The 21,347-nt window shown below is 42.3% G+C and overlaps 1 protein-coding gene across 8 annotated transcripts in view; it reads right to left on the bottom strand.

Moving 5' to 3' along the window:
• Positions 1-21,347, bottom strand: part of shep (RNA binding motif single stranded interacting protein alan shepard) — a 159,348-nt gene that overhangs the window by 61,606 nt on the left and 76,395 nt on the right. For all 8 annotated transcript variants that reach the window (XM_018100689.3, XM_018100690.3, XM_089258983.1 and 5 more), the window contains one exon: positions 15,177-15,515. In XM_018100689.3, the coding sequence (XP_017956178.2) occupies positions 15,177-15,515 (339 nt within the window). The remainder of the gene's footprint in view (positions 1-15,176; positions 15,516-21,347) is intronic.

The following is a 21,347-nucleotide window of genomic DNA, read 5'->3' on the forward strand; positions in this document are numbered from 1 at the left end:
GTATTTGATATATTTATTATTATTTATATTTTATTTATTTTGTAATTAATTATATAATTACATACTTATAATTTTAGGATTTATTTATTATATTTTTTCTCATATTATATTTGTTTATTTATTTTTAAATATTTTTTAATCTAAGCATAATGCTTTTATTTTATTTCTGTATGCTTTTTTTTTTAATTTTAAATATTATTATTTCTTTTTAATATTTATATTTATTTAATATTAGATAGCACATTTGCCATTTTTATATTGCATTTTATTTTTTATAAAATTACATTAAATTGGCTGCATTTTATTTTGGCACAAACTTGTGTTAAATTGTTGCAATACAACTTTTTGTTTTGCGGCCCTCGAGGGCCACGCCCACAGCAGCACTGAGAGTGTGGTTCTCTGGCTGTGACAGAGAACAGGCACAGTCTGCGGTAGATGCGTGTGTGTGTGTGTATGTGAGTGTGCGTGAAAATCAAAACTTTTTCCCGCATGACTGTTGTAAAATTTTGTTAAATTGTAGCACTGTGGACAAATGTTTATAATAAAATAAAAAACAAAATTTCCCTAAACTAAATAAAAATAATAATAATAAAATAAAATATTAAATATAAATAAATTGATTTGAAGATAAATACATCTCTGCTTTATCAGGGAAAAATCGTTACTTGCAGCACTCGCCATTGCCATTTGCCCCACTGTGGCTCACACAATTTGCAGTGCTACAAACTAACAACAACTTTGGGGCATGACAAAACCAACTAACCGACAAATGAACAGACAGACACAGAGACAATGGCCCACATACAATTGCGAAGCGTGCCCTTTAGGCTGCACAGCAGTTACTCCATCTAACACCAGGCTAACAGCATGCCACGCCCAGCCGCCCCGCTTTCGTCCACCACCTTTTAGCTAAGCAGATTTGCGCTGGCGCGTCGCATGAATAATTTGCCAAATTAATAAATAATCACGGATTTTCTGGTTTGTTAGCTTTACGTTTGCATCTCTCTAACGCCGACAGAGCCTCCCAGCAACAGCAACAGCTCCACCCCAAAGCCCACAACCCTCCTTGATTTCTAACGCGTTCCCAGTTGGAAAGTAAATTGTTTAGTGAATCCAGCGCCATGGGGGAAAATTGGTGTCCAGTCACGCATGTAGTTGGCACATCTAATGGATTGTTTGCCATTTACCAAGAGGCCCCCAAGCATTGTCTCTCTCTCGCTCTCCCCTCTCTCTCTCTCTTTTTCACTCTGTAAATTGTTATGAAAAATGTGATTTGCATTTGGAATGTTGCCACAAAATGAAATTCATTCGCGAACATTTTGACAAATTGCGAAAAATTATGAAAATTGCGCAAATTAAATATAAATTTAAGTGTTTTAGTTTAGATGTTGTCATTGTTGTTGTTGCTGTTTTTGTTGTCTATTTGAATGGACAATCCCCAGAGCGACTTAGGTTGTCTAATTGGTTGTTTCATTTGCCAATTGGCAGCCACTCGATGGCTTCAATTAAAATGCCAATTAAGAAAATTTCAACTTCCGAAACATGCATTTCCCTTTGTCGGCTCCCTACACACACACAAGCACACACACACACTCACACACTCACATTCAGGCTGGCTGTCTGTGTGCCATATTAACGGAAATTAATTTCTGTGTTGCATTTCGTTTCTTTTTTCCTGTTTTGCCCATTTTTCTTTCCCTTAATTTTCCATCACTTTCATATTTTATATACCCAACGTATGTGTGCATGTATATATATATACAGTTCTGCTTCTTTCCTTTTTTTTTGTTTTACAACAATGCAGCAATTTTTATAATTCTCACTCTCTTTGCAGCTGCTGCTGCTGTTCATTTCCTTCTGAATGCACAAAATGTGCCATTGCCATATGAAAATGGGAAAGGAACCAAAAGAACTGGGGAAAAAGCCATGTGAAAAACGCACTGACTAACGGCAAAATGGCAAAACGGCAAATGCAAACGCAAACGCAAACTGAATGCATTCAATGCGTCCATCCGCTTTGCTTCGTCCATCAATCCGTGCAACGTGGTAGCTGCTGCTGCTGCCTCACCATTGTAATGAATGCGTCGTCATATGCATGACTGACTGACGGACGAGCTGACTGACTGACTGACTGACTGACTGACTGCCTGAGTGACTGATGCCATGAAATGAGCGTGTGAACAAGCTGGGCCAACGCGGCGTATGATTAATTTTCGTTTAATTATAATTTGCGCGCATTTATGTTTATAATTGCGAGCTAGTTGCTATTGATATTGGATATTTCTGTGTACTTTGCATATAACTAGATGCTAAATATGATCGATAGCTCTTTTAAAGTGTGGCAAATGTTTAAATAATCTGAATTTCATATTAAAAGTAAATAAAGTTAGATATTATATAGGAATAAGGGGATATATGTATGTACATATGTACATATCTGTAAAAAGGGTCGTATTCCCTTAGGTTCTCAGATAGACATACATATTAAAGAATGGAAAGACAACTGGAAGTATGTCCATTCCCTCTAGAAAGCTGTATAAGTATATAGTACGAAAGATAGGCGGTCAAAACTCTTAAAATTAATTATGTTATGAAAGATTAGCTACATAAAGTCTATATATCTCTCTGTTTCTCTCTCTCTCACTTTCTCTCCCTCTTTCTCTGTCTCTCTTTTTCTTTCTCTTACTTAATATATTCCCACATAAGGAATTCTTATTTCTATTTTAATCCAAATCTCATTTCAAGTTTCCCCTCTGTCCACACATCAGCTATAGCCAAACTGAATTTTCTAGAATTCCGTTTGCTATTTATCCACATTCATTTGCAGCTATCTGAACTAATCCCCACGATTTCCAACACTATTGTAAGCATGCAGTTAGTTAAGCGCTAGGATTTTCCGCCCAAGTGCTGCAAAAGTTTTGTGAACTCTGGCATGGGTGCAGCGCGGCCAGTGCCAGTACAGTGGCCAAATTACATCAATTACCAAGCACTTTTTCGCTGAATTGACATTTTTTTCGCAGAACTTTTCATTGCATATGCACTTGCCTTGCCGCTGACTCTCATATTTCGTCTGAATTGCTTTGGCATATTAAAGCAGGCCATGTGCGGCTCGGCCAAAAACAATTTTCACTGATTACGCGCGTGGGCGTTGGCTTTGCCATTGGCAGGCGGCAGTCGGCAGGCGGTAAGTTGTCTCTGTCGCACCTGTCCGGCGCTTCATCATTCATTTTGTATGAGCGTCGAGCGTCGAGGTTGTGTTCATGTCTAGAAATGCAAATTGCAGGCAATCAATGACCACAACAGCAACAATGAGCACACACACACACACGCACACACACACACACAGAGGCACACATATACACTGATAGCGGCAGCAGAGCAATTTCATATGTCACAATGCAAACCACAAGCTCGCCGGCACGTTTGTCCCCAGCTCGTCTGCCCATTGTCCTGCGTCCACCTGTTTGGGCATGTCCTATGCCAAAGCTCTCCCATGCTCGCACTGACTGCTGCCTGTCTGGCTACAATTGGCACGGCTGCATGTGCATGCAGCAGAGCCCGTCTGCCGCTCATTTACCTCGGCTTATAACACCTAAGTGAGCGACTCTTATGCCATGTCAGCCGCCTCCTCTCCTGCCTCCTCTCCTGCACGGCTTCAGGTGTTGAGCCGAGGGGCATTTGCTCTGCCTGATTTATGGCCTGGCCCGTGCGCATTGTTTACTCCGTCTTGACAGCGGACACTCGGACTCGGACGAGTTGTCGGGCAATTAAAGCGTCGCCTTTGCTGCGTTTAAATTACACATAATTAATGTTGCTTATATTATATCAATTCTCAATGGAATATTCTCTCAGTTGCCATTGCGGTTAGCACTTGAGTCGAGTCGAGTCGAGTCGAGTCGAGTCGAGTCGAGTGAGCGTCGCCAGCTTAATTAGGCCTGCGCCTAGTCGCAATTGTCTCAGGCACACTGCTCGCCTTTGTTGTATTGTCTGCAGGCGCGGGGCAAGAGACGCGAGATGCGAGAAGTGAGATACGAGTCAGGTGTCTCCAGGCTGGCTGCTAGCTCGGTTCGTTTTGGGGTTTTCGTTCGGTTTTGGGGGTTTTGGTTGTAGCTTGGTCAGTCACTCGGTTAGTTAGTCGTCCTCGTACCCCCCCCTCCCACTTGCCACTTGCCATTGTGTGAGTGTGTGTGGCATTTCAAGCTGTGCCACAATGGCCACTGGCCATAGGTGAAAGGTTGACGGTGTCTGTGCGCACACGAGTGCCAAGTGAATCCATTGGAAAAGCAATTAAAACTTGGCATCTCTCTTAGTTGTTTATGCTTGCAGCTAACTGCTTTCAGCTCTCAGCTCTCAGTTGCTGAGCTCAATGCAAATCCCCAGGACAAGGTCGGGTCGCATTAACCTGTCTTAGCTCTCGTAATAACATATTTACATCAAAGTGCCATCAAATATTTAAAGGGGCAGCAGGTTGGCACTGAGGACTGAGGCTAGACCTCAAGTCTTTGCCCCGGGCCACATCCGTCTCAAGTCCAGCCGCACTCCACTGCAGCCACCTACGCCGTCGAACTTGACCAGCTGTGCGCGTGCGAACTTTCAAAACTTAACAATGAAAAACGCTAGAGAAAATTTTAAAGGCAACAACAACAGCAACAACAACGACGACAACAACAGCTCGCAACAAGCTGCAACTTAAGCTGTAAAAACTTTTGCAATAACTCTTGTGTGGCTGGCTCGGCAAATCTGCGCGCATCCATAAAACACGAAACGAAAAGACGAAAAAAAAAAAACCAACAACAAGAGAAAACAACAAATAAAAAATGTTCCCAGACTTTTGTTGCTGTCGCTGGGATATAAAAGCAAAATTAACGCAACGCATCGACATTCGAGGTGAACTCTCTCCAGAGTCGCAGCGGCGTTCGCCGAGGTGTCTCAGCAATGCTGGGAGGAACGGGTAACCGAGGTCCGAACTGCGTGCTGCGAGTCGTAAGTCCGTGTCCAAACTGCAAAGGCGACTCCCGACTCCTGCTCACGGCTGCCTATCAAGCGCGGCAAAGGGCGTGAAAACCGCGTAATAATAAAATATGATATGAAAAACCTTGTAAAGCGCCTTTCAGACAATTTATAACAGCAGAGGCAACAGCAGCAGCAGCAGTTGGAGCTATCCACAAGGGCAGGTCAGGAAGTGATGTAGAGCTCCAAAAGCAACCAGAGCAGCTGGCAGCTGGACCACGGACTGCTCAGTATTCGATTAAAAATAAAAGGCAAATAAATGCTGTAAATATTGGATTTCGCTGGCTCGTTGTGTATGGCACACCCAACAGCTGAGTGGGCGGCACTGTGGGCCAACAATATTGCAAAGCGGATGGAAATTAAGGGCGAATTCATTTATGTATTGACTAAGGCTTAGAGTTAATCTAAAATTAGCAGCAACAATTGAGCAATGGCAACAGGGAGTCAGTATCAAAACGGAGTGAGTATGCTAACAGATCAACAAGAATTAAACGAACAACCATTAGTTAAGACTAAGATTAAACCAGAGACAAAAATTTTAATAGAACAGAAGAAGATTTAGATAGATTTATGAAGTTCAGTTAATGCTTTATTCTATATTTATAGTCAAAAAATTTATGAATCCATATTTATTTTAATGCTTGAAGCGGGATTTGTTCTGCAATCTTTACTTATGCTTGCTTTCCTTAAGCCGCCTATATCTATTACTCCACGGGTCCTGAGAACTTTCTATAATGCCTTTATGCTCCTTACGCATTCCAAGTCCTTGTTGAGAATACCTCAACATGATTTAATAAAACCCTCGACTAGCCTCTAGCCTATCAAAATTACTTTTATAAGCGTTCCCATAAGATTCCACTTTATCTTCATCACATTTTACAGCTGCTGCACTTAGTTAAGCGTTCCACTGTGCCCTGTCGAGATTTGTTTGCCAGGCGAATGGGTTGCAATCAAATTTATTGCGCGTCGAAATGCTGCCACCAGCAACAACAACAACAACAACAACAGCAACAACTACAGTAGAGGAAGGACAACAAGCAGCCGCAGCCGCATCGACAGCAGCCAAACGGAAGCAACGCAGCAACAGGAAGGCCCCAAAGTGGATAATATTAAAACGCAATGCTGGACACTGACTCGCTGCTTGTTGGCTGCTGCCATTGTTGGCTAAGCAGGCCGGCCGGAGCAGTGCAGGCGAACAGGAACTGTAGGTTGAGACGGAAGTGTTACCAGCCCGCAGCTGCGGTAGCTGCAGATATACATATATATATAGATATATATATATATATCTGGTCCGTTTTTTTATTGAAATATGAGCGACTGGCGGGCAAGTGCGTTGGCTGTCAGCCGCCCTCAGCTGTTGCTGCACTTTGAGCTCACACACAACGCCCACCACCCAATGGCCAAATGTCAAGTGTCAGCCAACAAATTGGGTGGATGGGCTTAAGTTCAGTGCCTGCGGGCCGCCAAAATGTCATAATGTGCATCCTTTTGATGGCAACTTCATGTCACTTGCAGTTGCTGTTCGCATTAACCAACAGCAGCTGCTGCTGCTGCTGTTGTCGCTGCTGCTGCGGTAGTTTTTGGCTATACGGCCAGTTTAAAGCCGCATGTTTTTGGTCACTTGCGTTTAAGCCACTGCGCCTGACAATGTCGCGGCTTTTTGGGCCAACGTCGCGTATACGTAATGCGCCTTTTTGTTGCCCTTGTTGCTGCTGTTGCTGCTGTTGCTGCTGCTGCTTTTGCTGCTTTTGCTGTTTGTTTGCATTGTGTTGCTGCTGTTGCACACTTTGTCACTTTTGTTTTTACGCTTTCGCTTTATTGAGTTAATCGCTTTATGTGCCCCCTGTTGGACAGCACTTGTGACAGCAAAAAAGAGGGGAGCTACTGCTGCTGCTGCTGCTGCTGCTACGGCTGCTTCTGTTACTGGAAAACAGGATTCGATATAGCTACACAGAGACTCACTCACACACTCTTCCCCTCGCCCTCTCTCTCTCTCTCTCACTCTCTCCACCACTGTGAAGCATTCGGTATTTGCCATTCGAGCATGTTTGCCTTTCTGCACTTTCAGCCAGCTCAACACTTTTAATTAATCTGCATCAGATAGTTGTTCTCCCCTTTCTCTCTCTCTCTCTCTCTCTCACTTCACTCACTCGCCTTTTACTGCTCTTAATCGTTGCTACTCGTTTTTCGTTTTTGGCAAACAAAGTTTAATGTGTTTTTATTGATTGCGTCAATATGCGGCCCTTTTCTGTATTCACATTTTATTGTGGCTGCTATATAAATATATGTATGTGTGCGCACGCCACGCCCATCGGCCCACCGCCCACCATGGCCGTGTGTACAGCGGGAATTTTGATTGAGCGCCCGTTTGTTGATTTATGTGCAGCAGTTCGGGAATTTATGTGCGGTCGTTGAAAAATGCAAAAACGCGAGCGCCACGAAAAACCAGAAGAAGTGTAATTCCAATTGAAATAAAATAGGAAAATTCATATGCGTATGCTAACAAATTGGCGCAACAAAAACTATATTCTCACTTGGCTGTATAATTAAAGGTAAGTGCACATATTTTCATTTCACATTCACGCTGTAAACATGCTGAAGTGGAAAATCAGTTGATTTTCAAATGGGTTTTGCATCGAGTCCAGCTGCTGCATAGATGAATAACAGCTGGCGTTAATATTGAATATAATAATGCAAGGTGTTTGATAAGCCGAACATGAGCACAAGTGGGATGAGGACAAATGAGTGAGAGCAGAGTTAGCTAGATTTAAATTGACTATGCGTATATTGTATATGTTAATGTATTGTAGATTATGTGTGAGAGTCTATATATGTTGAGAGTTTGAGCAACTTTTGCCTAAGAATACTATTACTATATTCTATTATATCTTGTTACAGTCTGCGCGGAATGGAATGCAGCAGCCCATTCGCTTCTTGAGCTTCTGAAGGCTATTTAAATGAAAACTGAGTTTGTCGAGCTACAATGAAATAGTTCAGAATTGTTCATTGTTTCCAAACATGTTGTAAGAGGAGAAAAAGTATAAATCGGCTTCCGAATTCGTTCTCAGTAGGTTATACCTCGACTGTCTATGCAGCGGGCATATAAAAATGACGAACAGAGAGTATTTACTAGAGCAACTGAATTATATTCAATTACTGTATAAATTACACATCTTCCATACTCAGGCAGATCTCTCTGCGTTAGTCAGCCTAAGCATAGGTCATTGTAATTGTATTGAGAGAAGTCGAATACTTTTATAACTGAGTGGCATCTCAGTTGTGTGCGTTGGTAGATGCCTCGACCTAAGCCTTCTCGGAGTCAACATCTGAATATGGTGGGCTCAACATCGACTGCCTCTTGACTCCAAAGGAACGCATGCCTAATATAGATTACATATAAATAGAAACATGCGACTTGCTTTCTTTGATATAGGGATATCAGATGACCAAACATGTTAACAATGCCTTCATTTCATTTTCGATAAGTAAACGCACAGCAAGGGAGAGGACAGAGAGATAGAGAGAGAGAGAGAGAGAGAGAGAGAGAGAGAGAGAGAGAGAGAGAGAGAGAGAGAGAGAGAGAGAGAGAGCAGGAAGTGAGCAAGCACAGAGATAGCGCCATGCCCACTCTTACAACTACAACTTCGAGTGCTGTTTTTCTAAAAATAATGACTTAATCCTCTATAATCTTCCAATAACTTAACAAATAGTTCATCATTTACTACGACTTATGTCGAAACATCATTTGCTCCATTCACATATTAAATTGAATGCACATACCAACATCATTTGCTATCCGACTTAACCTTAGCTAAGCTTCAATTCGACCAGACTTTCATTATGCATCTGCTTAAATTTATGCACCTAAATGTCCATCTGCAGCCTACTCAAAGGCAAAGCATTTGCAAATAGGCTATTTCGGCATGCAAATTGTGCTATTATTTATGATTCTTATTAACTCATCTCGCTTGCATAGAAAAGTATTTCCTTTGTCTCAAAAGTGAATCCTTGACGCATTTCTATTTGCTTTCATAATTCGCCAATGTAGGGGGGGGGAGGGGCTGTCGCATTGTTGCACTGTCCACATTATGTTGCATTATCTGCAATACATTTGCATAACACTCATACGCCCCATGAGCATTAAGACAGTCAGCAGAGACACGAAGGCAGCTGCCACAGATGCCCAAAGAGATAGAATGGAACAAGATATATATACATAGATATATATAGATTCATATATATGTATGTATGTATGAGCAAAATATGTAAATAATATTTCAACAATAATTGCTTTTCAAACTCAAGTGCCAGCGCCAAGCACCCTTTCAGTTATCTCTCTCTCTCTCTCTCTCTCTCTCTCTCTCACTCGCTCTTTCTCAGTCACTTTCTTGCATTTCAACAGCATTTTCTTGGTAGCTGGCAACAAAAGGAAATGTCCAAGTGCTGCTGCTAAAAATAATTAAAATTTAAAACGGAATAAATGCACAAGAATAACATTTACATTTACATCCTTGCTCAAAGACTCGACTGCAGCTGCTCTGCTCCTATTCCTCTGCTGCTGCTGCTGCTGCTGCTCGTCGCTTTACAAATAAATTCAAATTCAACAAGTTGAGTTGGCTGCGTACGGATTCACTCGAGAGAATAGAAAACGTATTTAAAATTAAACTAATGCTTATAGTTATTGCAAAACTATGGCGAGCTCAAATGCCAGTGCACATTGAATTGCAATGAGGCAACTCGTCTACAATTGATGCTGAAATGTCAACTGAAATGTCGTGAGGAGTCCGACTCGGAAGTGAGTGGCCAGCAACGGGTGGGGCTGCTCCAAAGTGCTCCATTTTAACAACTTGAGGCAGCTGCAAGGAATGATTGTCTGTCTGTCTGATGATTATCTTCAATATGTCCAGGCAACCGCAATTGAAAAGCAACTACGAGCCCGCTCACCAGAGTGCATAATGCAGCCCGGATTGGATAGCATAGGAAGCCAAGCCCCAGCAGCTGCCTAGCAATTGTTTTTGTGCAGGCAATTGGATTTGCGTTTTGTTCACATGCTGATACGAGAGCAGCAAGCAGCGAGCAGCATCGTAATATTAATATTAGTCTTGGATAACTTGAACAGAACTTGACTCCCAAAGTGGATGGCAGTGCGCAATGGGACTTGGGGCTGGGCTGGGCTGGCCAGAAATTGCAGTTGAATAAGCAAAATGTTAGATAAGGGAAATGCCATTCGAGCCGAACATGGCCAGAGTTAACTAGCAAAGCGTTTCTCGTTCACATTGCGTGCTATTAGCCTTTGATACCGTTACCAATTGGCTTGAGCCAGGTCTCTCAGTCTGCTGCCATCGCTGGCCACATTTTGACACGCTTCGGCATAATTTTCGTAGCTTTCGACAAAACTTAATTTAAGCTAATTATCAAGTAAGAGATGTAAGTAACACAAGTACATTTTAATTATATTAATAATACCGCTAAACTGAACTGAACGCAGCTATCACAGCATCTGGGACTAAGTCGAGCAGCTTTTACCTCCAGCAACGGCAACAAAATGCAATCAACGCGTCCTTGACAAACAAATTTGCGAGGCACTTTTAAGCTTTTGGGGTGGCAGACGAGAGTTGAGAGTCGAGAGTCGAGAGAGCTCTTCAAGCAAAAGAAAAGCCAATTATAATTAAAACAAATTCCATTTCGCCTTATCAGCGTCCGAGTTATCAAGCGCGATAGCGGCCCAGGGGAGAACGCAGCACGAGCAGCATTTTGCGTGGCTGTCGAGGGGCGTGAGGTGTGGGCGTAGCGCCTCCTGGCAACGAGGGCTGCGCACACAAAATATAGTATATATACATATATATATACACTACGATGTATACGAAATGTACTTTTTTGTTGTTTCTAGCTGCCGCAGGGCTACATACTAACGACACTCAAATCAAATGCGATAATCTATGACCCGAGGGGGCGACACGACGCAAAAAGGCTGTCAGAAAAAAGGAAAGACGAAATTCAGAAAAAAGGAGCAAAAAACATACAGCAGAGAGAGAGAGAGAGAGAGAGAGAGGAGAAAAAATAAGTAGCCGCACTTAATATTTATGAGTGGCATTCGCATGCAGCTTTAATGGACAAGTGGCTGGCAAATATTGCTAATGGCTTGGTTAGCAAGACTAACACATACCCTATACTATTATACCACTACTTTAGACTATTTTTGTCTACTATTATTTAGCTCAATAAATATTCCTTTACTGTTGGCCAGTAAATTTGTTTTAGCTACTATTTAATTACTGCCATGACTTCTTTTACTCCCTCAACTGCTGCTAAAGCTACTACCTTTTCTCTTATTGTGCTACTTTTATATGAATGCTGTGTGCTGCTGCTCTTTCTACTACTAATAGTCAGGCTACTACTACATTTTTATTGTCTATGTAATACTGCCCTCTCAAAGTTTTACTATTGTTCTCTCTTTTGCTATATCCTGTATTACTAATAGTACTATTTCTAGTCGAATAGTATAGTATGCTACTACTGTGTCTTCTACTAACTTAGCAGTATATACTTTAATATTTTATTGCTGCTCTACCAATTATAGCTACTCCATTTTCTACTGCTAATCTACTACTATTTCTATAATAATCTTCTCACTCCACAATTTTTTACTACTATACCATGACTCTATTTATTACTATATTACTACTTAAGGACTATCATACTACTACTCTATATACTACTTCTATATATAATAATATAATAATAAAACTGCATCGACGACTCTACGTTGCAGACGACTCTTCACTCCTATTCCATGGACTACTATTCCATTTTAAGTACTTTTTCTTCAATCTCTATTGTCTTTCTTTTCCAATAAACAAAACAACTTCTAATAAGTTAATTCCTATTTAAGTTTCTGCCATATTTTCACGTATCTAACGTAGCTCCCATTCAACCAGCTAGGGTATATAAAAAGTGACGCAGCTAGCTACAAAAAATTAAGGTAACGAGTAATGGAAAAATGAGTGACTCGCTAGGCCCAGGCGCTGTGTGACAGGTGGCGGCAGGTGGGGAGGGGGGAGTGGGCGACGCCCACAAAAATACATTTCCTTGGATTATTTAACTACTATTGATGGCGGTGGCGTTGGCAAATGGCAGGACATTGAGAAGGACACAGGATAAAAGACGTGAAAATGTTGGAGCTCCATTGAATGAATGGCTGAGTGAAAGAGGCAAGCGAATGAAACAGAGAAACGAAACGAAACGAAACGAAACGAAACGGATGGCGGGGCGCATAGCAAATAAAAATAAAACGCAAAGGGCGCCCGCGGCTCTCCATTCAGGCAGGCAGGCGCGTGGGCGGTTGGTTGGGGGCGTGGCGACAACTCTCGAACCGCAGAAGCCACGAAAACCAATGCAAAGGCATCGACAATCGGCTAAAAAAATATAAAAGCAGAAGCAGAAGAAGCGTTTCGCTTACCTGCGGGGCAGGCCAAAATAAAATAAAGACGAAGACGAAGAAGAAGCAGCAGCAGCAAAAGGAGAAGAATCAGTAGTAGCAGAAGCAGCAGCAGCAGGAGCAGCAGCAGCAGCAGCAGCTGAGGTGACTGCCTGGGCTAAGGACTAAGGGTAGGCACGCTTCGGTTATTTATTTGCTCGTTTATTTTCAGCACTTTTCGGCGCATTTATTAGAAGTTGTTGCCCTAAGCATTGAACAAAATAACAACAACAACAATAAGCTGAGGTGATTGCTTTAAGCAAGCGTTGGCGGGGCTGAGGGAGCTGGCGAGGGAGACGTAATGGCTGCTTAAGCAACGAAATGCTTAAGCAAGAAGAAAAATATGAAAGACAAAAAAATATATATAAAAGGTTAGACACGCATGCCAAAAATAAAAGAAAGAAAATCCAGAGGGAACAAGAAAGACAGACAGAGAAAGAGAGAGAGTGAGGGAGAGAGTGAGGGAGGTAGAATATCGACAGGCAGCGCCTGGCAATTTGAACTCGCTGACATGTTGTCAACGTCAGGCGCTTCGTGGCGAATTGAAAATCATTTGTAAATCAAATTTGAAAATGCTGCCTGAAAGAGCAGATAAAAGGATGCATATAACGAGGTGGCATCGTAATAAGAACTTTGCGTAGCTGTGAGTAAAAGCCTGTCCCGAGATATATATATATATATATATATATATATAAAGAGAGAGAGAGATAGAGAGAGTGTGAGATAGATTGCTGGCGAGTGGGCGGCCATTCGCGTGGGTGTGGCTGGCTGGTTCTGAATTTGTTGCTGTGGCAACGTGAAATTTGTCAAATTCAGCAAACATCATTCGTCATGACTTTGCTTCATGCGCTGATTCCGATTCAATTGGGTTTCCTAAATGCAGATAGAGAGTGAGATATCAAGCCATACCCTATTACCAGCCCACCACCCCCCACCACACTGGCTGGGATTATTGGCAGCGAACTTGCGTGGGGTCTGACATTGGGGCTTTGTCAGGATAAGCAGTGGCTGCCTCTGCTCCTACGGCGAATGATGATGATGCGGTTCGGCTGGACAGGCTAGCAGACATAGAGACAGACAGAGCTTAGCTCTGACTCTCGACTGTCATTCACGAACTTCTTAATTGTTTGTTATTAATGATGCCATTGTTGTAGCTATTGCTGCTGCTGTTGTTGTTGTTGCTGTTGACTGTCAAATTGAAAATGACAAAAATGAATGGCCGGCAGCAAGTCAGTTAAGCTTTCCACTGACTTTGATGAATGCCGCCTGGCAACAGCCACAACAAAACTAATTGATTGCCCCAGCCACGCACTGATTGCCCATAGCCACTCCCCCACTCCCACAAAAACACAACCCACACAAATTGCAATCGCAGCAAATTAATATTAGCACTTTTCACGCCAATCACATCATCAGTGTCCAGCGCTGAGAATCGCAGAGAGCGGCCTGCTGCGTGCTATAAATAAATTGACACTCGAACAATTTACAATAAATGACAGCACTTGTCTTGCACTCATCTCACTCTCTCTCCCTCTCTCTCTCCCTCTCTCTGCCTCGTTCACAATCAATAAGCCAAAGCTCAAGCGACCCGAGCTGTGGCTCCTCTATTATCCGAGTTAATAGAGGTAGTTTTTTTGAAGTGTAAAACGCTTGAGAACCATTTGGCTTTTTGATGGGCGCACATAAATTTGCGATTATGCGGTTCATTACATAACGAAGAGCACTCATCGATGTAAATGGGCTCGCACACAGCCCACAGACATGCGACTGGCGAAACTTGCCTCGCATTATATTTATGCTCTTTTGCCAAATATTTGTTTCTGTGCGACTAGAAAGCCAGCTGACTTGGCCCAACTTTTCCGAGTGAAAATGTGGAAAATGCGCAATGAAATTGTGCGGAATATGTCAAATATTAACTTGAATAGTTGAGCGTTTGTAGGGGCTAGAAGCATTTATGGAATTTGTTAACTAGGAGAATGCATGAAGTTTGCTTCAATTTAGAATGCGTTAGGCAATGTCAAAAGAGGCGCAGGGGCTGGGGGATATCAAAAGGTCTTGGTTTTGGTCTAAGTCTTGCTCTTTATCGTAGTCTAGGTTTGAATCTAGGTCTAGCTCTTGGTATTAGTCTTGGTCTCAGATCTTGGATTTCTTCTTGATCTTCCAGGTCTTGGTCTTTTGCCTTGATCTTGGTATTAGGGGTTTTCATCTAGATAAAGATCTAGTTCTTTTTCTTGGTCTTGCTCTTCCAGTTGCTCGTGGTTTCGGTCTGGGTCTTGAACTTAAAAACATTTGTCTTGGTCTTAGTCTAGGCCTTCATCTAGGTCTCGATCTAGGTTTTGGTCTTGCTCTTCATGATCTTCACCTTGATCTTGGGCTAGACAAAGACAAAGGTCTTGATATGGAGTTTACTGACAAGTGAACATTTTAACCAAGTATTACATATTAATGAAATAGCAATCTTAAAGTCTGTCAACTTTATTTAAATACCAAATACCAATTTCCATACCAAAAACCTCTACAATTTCCATGGAACATTGTCAACACTCCAAAATTGCTCACTTAAAGAATTTAAAATCTCTCCACATAGATTGCTATTTAATGTTTTACAACTAGTTCGCATGAGCCACGCCCACGCAGCTGATGCTAATGCTGATGTGCTTATTGTTTTCCGTTATGCCCCGGTACTCACCGTGGTTGTGGCCGGTGTGGTGGCCGTGTGCGGCGTATAGGCCGCATATGCCGGCTGGGGCAATGGGGCCGTATAGCGATAGGCCTGCTGGGCGACCGCAGCGGCGGCGGCGGCAGCAGCCGGTGCATAGCCCTGGGGTGTCCAGCTGGTGGCACCGCGATATGGTGCGCCCGCTGCTAGAGCGGCGCCAGCAGCAGCAGCAGCTGGGCTGGTCATGGCCGGTGGACGCTGTGGTATGGCGCCTTTGAGTGCGACGGCTGAGGCGGTCAACGGTGCGCCGGGGAAAGCGCTGCGCGGCGTTGGCGGTGCGGCTGCGACGCTAGCGGCACTGGACGAGCCCTGCAAAAAATAAAAAACAAGAAACGAGCAAAGGTGAAAATAGTGAGAGAGAGAGAGGATACGATTTAGTTGTGTGTGTGTGTGTGTGACTATTGCATGCATAAATAATGCTGCGCATGGATTTTGGTTAGGTTTTTGTTGTTGTCATAAATGGAAACCGCAGCAGAGCACAGCTGCCTCTAACGGTTCGCAAAGCTTTGCTTACCGCTAGCAAAAACCGCCATGACATCCGCCATGACACAAACACACACACACTAACACACAGATAGAGGCTAAAGGATTTTTGTTTTATTGAGTGCCAGTTGCGCTAGCTCGTCGCTAACAAAAATAAATAAATGAAATAAAAATCAAAATAAAAACAACAACAATAGCAGCAGCAGCAGCAGCAGCAAGAAGAAGCAGAGAGTAAACAACAAAGCGTCGGTCATAAATAAATTTTTACGAAGCATTCAACGAGTGTGAAGGCAGATGCAACAGTCGCATGACAGTCTCTCTCTCGTGTGTGTGTGTGTGCATATGTGTGTGTGTGTGTGTGTGTTGTCCTTGTGCTGCCTCGTCGCGCTTCCTGTGCTCCAGTTTTGCATTGCAAATGCATTTGGCTCGCACTGAAGCTTTTGGGCCATTTGTTTTTTGTTGCCAGCCCGGCTATAAACACAAATAACTCGAGGTATTTCTCTCTATTTTGTTTTTGGTTTTTTGTTTTTCCTCTTCTTTTTTTTTTAACGTATCAACTGATATATTTGAATGCGCTGAACTGTGCATACAGTCGCCTGCCGCTCTGTTTTCTTTTTATTTTTTTTGCCATGCAGTTTACAAGGTGAATAATTTCGTGTTGTGAATTCGCATTTCTTGTTGCTGCTGCCGCCCGCAACTTTTGCCGTTGTTGTTGTTGGGTTTGATTGCAACCACAGCTCACAAATTTGCTGTTGCCTTAAACAAAAACAACGAGCGGAAACAACAAAACGCCATTTTGTTTGCTTGATTGGCTCAAACGGATGCGAGTCATTCGCATAGCTTGCAGCGCGCTACTTGCAACGTGCAACGTGCCCGTTGCATTGCGTGTTGCCTTGATTTTATATTTTCACAATTGCAAATGTTTGATTTTGGTTTTGCGTTTCCCAGCGCTTCAGCATTTCCAGTTAATTTTCGTGTGCATGCGATTTGATTGCGGTTGTGCCGCTGTCGAAAAGCTGCCCCTCACTCTCTCTCTCTCTCCCTTTCCTCTCTCTCTCACACTCCGCTTAATTTGGCAGCCAAATGACAGAGGTAGTTGGAGAAAGAATGAAAGAAGTACAGCTACGCTTTCAATTTGAGTTGAGCTGCCATTTGTGGCAAGTTCTTGGCGCAAGCAAACATGCAACGCCAGGTTGCAACAAATCTAGGCAGCTAACTGTGGCAGGCAATCAAGTCAGCTTTGCTCTAGCAATTGAAGGCTTGACAAATACAATTTGATAATTGACTACAAATTACACGCACACACGAGTCATGCTCTGTCGGCTAAATAGGAGTTTTACCCACACACACACAGACACATATACAGTAGAATCCGTCCAGATATACATATACTTATACGGTTATAGCGTCTTTCGGGTGTATATACAAAGTATATCGGAGCCTGCATTAATAAATATATAATTATTATTTACTTATTTTCTGCCTCACTTGCCTTTCCACCCTCCTCAGTTCTCATTTAGCTTAGCTTTCAAATTGCATTTCCAAAATTTGCTTTCCCATCCATAGATACCCATCAAATTTTCAACAATTTGTAGCACCTTGCCTAAAATCCCACCCCACGCGCAGGATATGCCAGCACGTACCTATACATACGTATGCACACATGTATGTGTTTGTGTATTTTCCTATAAAATAGCTGCCTAAGAAGTTTTACGGTTATGCGCATAGACCCAAAACTTTCCAGAACTCCCATCAATTGCTTCAATTTTGGGCCATAAAAACGAACTGGCAAACATTTTAAGCGCACAAATGCAATAAATTTAAGCCGCTAAATTAGACACGTTTGCCACATTGTGGGCGTCGACTTGCACACACACACACACACACACACACACACACACATACAGTATATATACTCTTACAATTGCTATCGCTCGTCTCACGACAGTCGCCGTCCCGCATCGTGGCGAAAATAATCATAAAGGTAATTATTTTATCGTTCGTTGAAATTCGCTTAATTTCGACGTCGGCTTGAAAAATAAAATAAAAACGAACAGCAGCAAAAAACGAAAATCTAGCAGGAGCAGAAGAGGCCGACTAATGGAAAATATGAAGCTCAAGCGCCTAGTTGGGTTCGAGCTGCCTCCTGCCGGGGCAGCTGTGGCAGTGCCGCAGATAGCACAGGGCCACAGCCACGCGGGGGGCGTCGGGCGGCCAGAATGAGGACGTGATTAATTATCAAATTGGGAGCCATTATCGCGTGCAGTTCGTGGAGGGTGTTATAAAGTTGCTGGCACACGAAAACACACACAAACACACACCGAGAGAGAGAGAGAGAGAGCAAAAAGGGACTCTAGCTGCCGTGGCATGCCACGTTTCCCCGCTTGCCTCCTCTCGCCTCGTCTCGTTTATATTATTGGTAATTTCGTCGCGTTTTGAACATTTTTGTTGACGCTTTTGTTTTCTATTCTATTAGATATTTTTCGCTCGCCATTTTTATGCAAAGAGCGTTACGTGCCACGCCCACAAATGTGGCTGCCACTGGTGCTGTTGCTGCTGCTGCTGCTTATAGACAGCATTCCACGTCTTGCCTGTCCGCCTGTCCGTCCGTCCGCCCGCCCGCCTGCCTGCCTGTCTGGCAAAGGCAAACAACGCCCCAGCCAAAATCAAGCGCAAAATATTAATGATAATAATTTATTACGAACTGACAGGTAGACAGGGGGGAGACCCACAGCCCGGCGCGAGAGGGGCACGGTATGGATGTGTCGCTGTCACGCCTTACTCATGGGCACTGATAAACGCTTTGTGATTAGCGCTGCCAATGCTCCAATTGTTGTTGCTGTTGTTGTTGTTGTTGTTGTTGCCGCCGCTCGACAGCCATTGTCATTTTTATTGTCATTTTGCAAATTTATGCGCAAATTCGAGTTTCGGTTTTCTCCCTCTCTCTCTCTCTCTCTCTCTCTCTCTCTCTCTCTCTCTCTCTCTCTCTCTCTGCAGCGCGCTAACTCGCTTTCTATATGGCATTCTTCTTCTTATTATTTTTTTTTTCTGCCGAGTACGTGCGCTTGGATAATTGCTAGCACAGGGTATGGCGTGTGTTTGCATAAGCCAAAAAGCCATTCAAGCCCGCATGAGCAATACAAACACAAATACAAATATTTCAGCTAAAGCGGCTGAGTTTAAAGCATTTCAAAATTCTAGATGTATTAAATGAATTTAGAATATTATATATGCCTTTTCAGTGTTTCCTATAAAATGCATTCGAATAATATATATAATATATAAATGCTCTGAGACTGCATGACAGAAGCTGAATGATATAACACTCGATGGATGGTACATCTATGAAGTGCTATGAGACTCGATGGAAGGTTCATTTAAGTAAACTTGTGGAAATATTGATTATATTTGCTTGCTAAATAAAGGACAAAGACATTTGAATGACAATGAAATTGTGCTAAAGTCCGCCAGTGAATGTTGCGAAAACAAAACTTGAAACTTAGGATTATGCAGCTGCATGAAAAAAGCTGAATGCTACGAAACTCAATGGAACATTAATGCCAAACACTGAATAATAATAGCTCATTGCTCACGAAACATATTATTAGCATTATCATATGACTTTCAGAAATATAAATACTCTTAGTTTAGGTCTTCTAGCGAATTTATTGCAGTAGTTAAATATTCGGAGACTGCATGACAGAAGCTGAATGCTACGATACTCGAAGACAGGTACATTAATGAAACTTTTGGAAATATTGATCATAATTTGCTTGCTAAATAAAAGGCATATCCTGATTAGGTTTATGAAACTGCGCTTAACTCTTCCAGTGGTTGTTACTTAAGCGAAACTTGAGAGATGAGTTGAGGCAGCTGCATGACAAAAGCTGAATGCTACGAGACTCGATGGAACACCAATGCCAAAGACTGGGTAATATGAAGCTTGTGTGATCTTCATTGCTCACAAAACAAAAACATAATATGACTCTTAGAAATATAAATACTCTTAGTTTAGGTTATCTAACGAATTTATGGCGGAAGTTCAATGAGCATACACTGAATGACAGAAGCTGAATGATATGACACTTGATGGATGAAACCAATGAAACTTGGGGAAACATGAAACTTTTGGAAATATTGATCATATTTCCTCGCTAAATAGAAGGTAAAGACATTTGAATGACAATGAAACTGTGCTAAAGTCCTCCAGTGAATGTTGCGAAAAGAAAACTTGAAACTTAGGTTAATGAAGCTGCATGACAAAAGCTGAATGCTACGAAACTCGATGGAACCTTAATGCCAAACACTGAATAATAATAGCTCATTGCTCACGAAGCATATTATTAGCATTATCATATGACTTTCAGAAATATAAATACTCTTAGTTTAGGTCTTCTAGCGAATTTATTGCAGTAGTGAAATATTCGGAGACTGCATGACAGAAGCTGAATGCTACGATACTCGAAGACAGGTACATTAATGAAACTTTTGGAAATATTGATCATAATTTGCTTGCTGAATAAAAGGCATATCCTGATTAGGATTATGAAACTGCGCTTAACTCTTCCAGTGGTTGTTACTTAAGCGAAACTTGATACTTGAGTTGGGGCAGCTGCATGACAAAAGCTGAATGCTACGAGACTCGATGGAAGGTACATTACTGAAACTTGTGGAAATGTTGATATATTGCAATTTGCTCGCTAAATAAAGGCACTTCTGATTATAATTAGGAAATTGTGCTTAACTCTTCCAGTAACTGTTACTTAAACGAAAATTATAAGTTGAGTTAAGGCAGCTGCATGACAAAAGCTGAATGCTACGAGACTCCATGGAACATCAATGCCAATGGCTGATCAAGCAAGAACTAAGAACTCAAGCCCTATTCCTGGACAAACGGCAATGCGAGACGTGCTTAGAGTCGAGCTAAGCGAGTTTTCTCTGTCTACGGCGTTCCAGCGGACTCTCTGCTAGCATATAAAATGCATTAATAATATTTAAATAGTTGCTAAAATCTCAACCTAGAGCAGCAGCAGAGCTTAGTTCGCCGTTAGCTGAATCACATTTTGGTATAGAATTTAACTTAGTATATTCCAAAGTTATATATAATATATTTAGTCCAACACTCTCAGCTCTCGTTGCTCGCTCAGCGGCTTTCAGAGCTTCTCTTAAGGCTGAAAATCATTTCGTAATTACTTAAAGCAAAATGTGTTGAAAAGGAAAGCAAAAGCAGCGCTGCCAGCGATTCACTTGCCAATGCAAAGACCAAAACAAGAGCAGTGCTAAAGTAGAATGCATAATATTTGCATTTTGCCTAAGAAAAGTCTGCACACACACACACATAGACACTCAGTCTCACACACACACACACACATTGGCAAGCTGTGTGACTCTTTGCATAATTCATATTTTCCAACCACTTATTGTTTAAACTAAATAAAGCAAAAACTTTTTCCATAATTAAAACCGACGGCAAAGCTGCAGCAAGTCGCCTGGGGAATGGATGTGGGACTTGGGGGGCTGGCTTGGGCTGGGCCTTGCATATGCCCAGCGGAAAAGGCGCAAGAGCAGAAACAAAAGAATTTTTCTTTTCAGGCGCAAAATTTTCCAGTTTTTTTATTTTCTATTTTTCATTTGCCTCGCCCATAGCGAAAGGCAGCG

This window comes from Drosophila navojoa, chromosome 4, assembly GCF_054131105.1.
Source record: "Drosophila navojoa isolate 15081-1374.11 chromosome 4, UAZ_NAV_1.0, whole genome shotgun sequence".
NCBI classification, from domain to species: domain Eukaryota; kingdom Metazoa; phylum Arthropoda; class Insecta; order Diptera; family Drosophilidae; genus Drosophila; species Drosophila navojoa.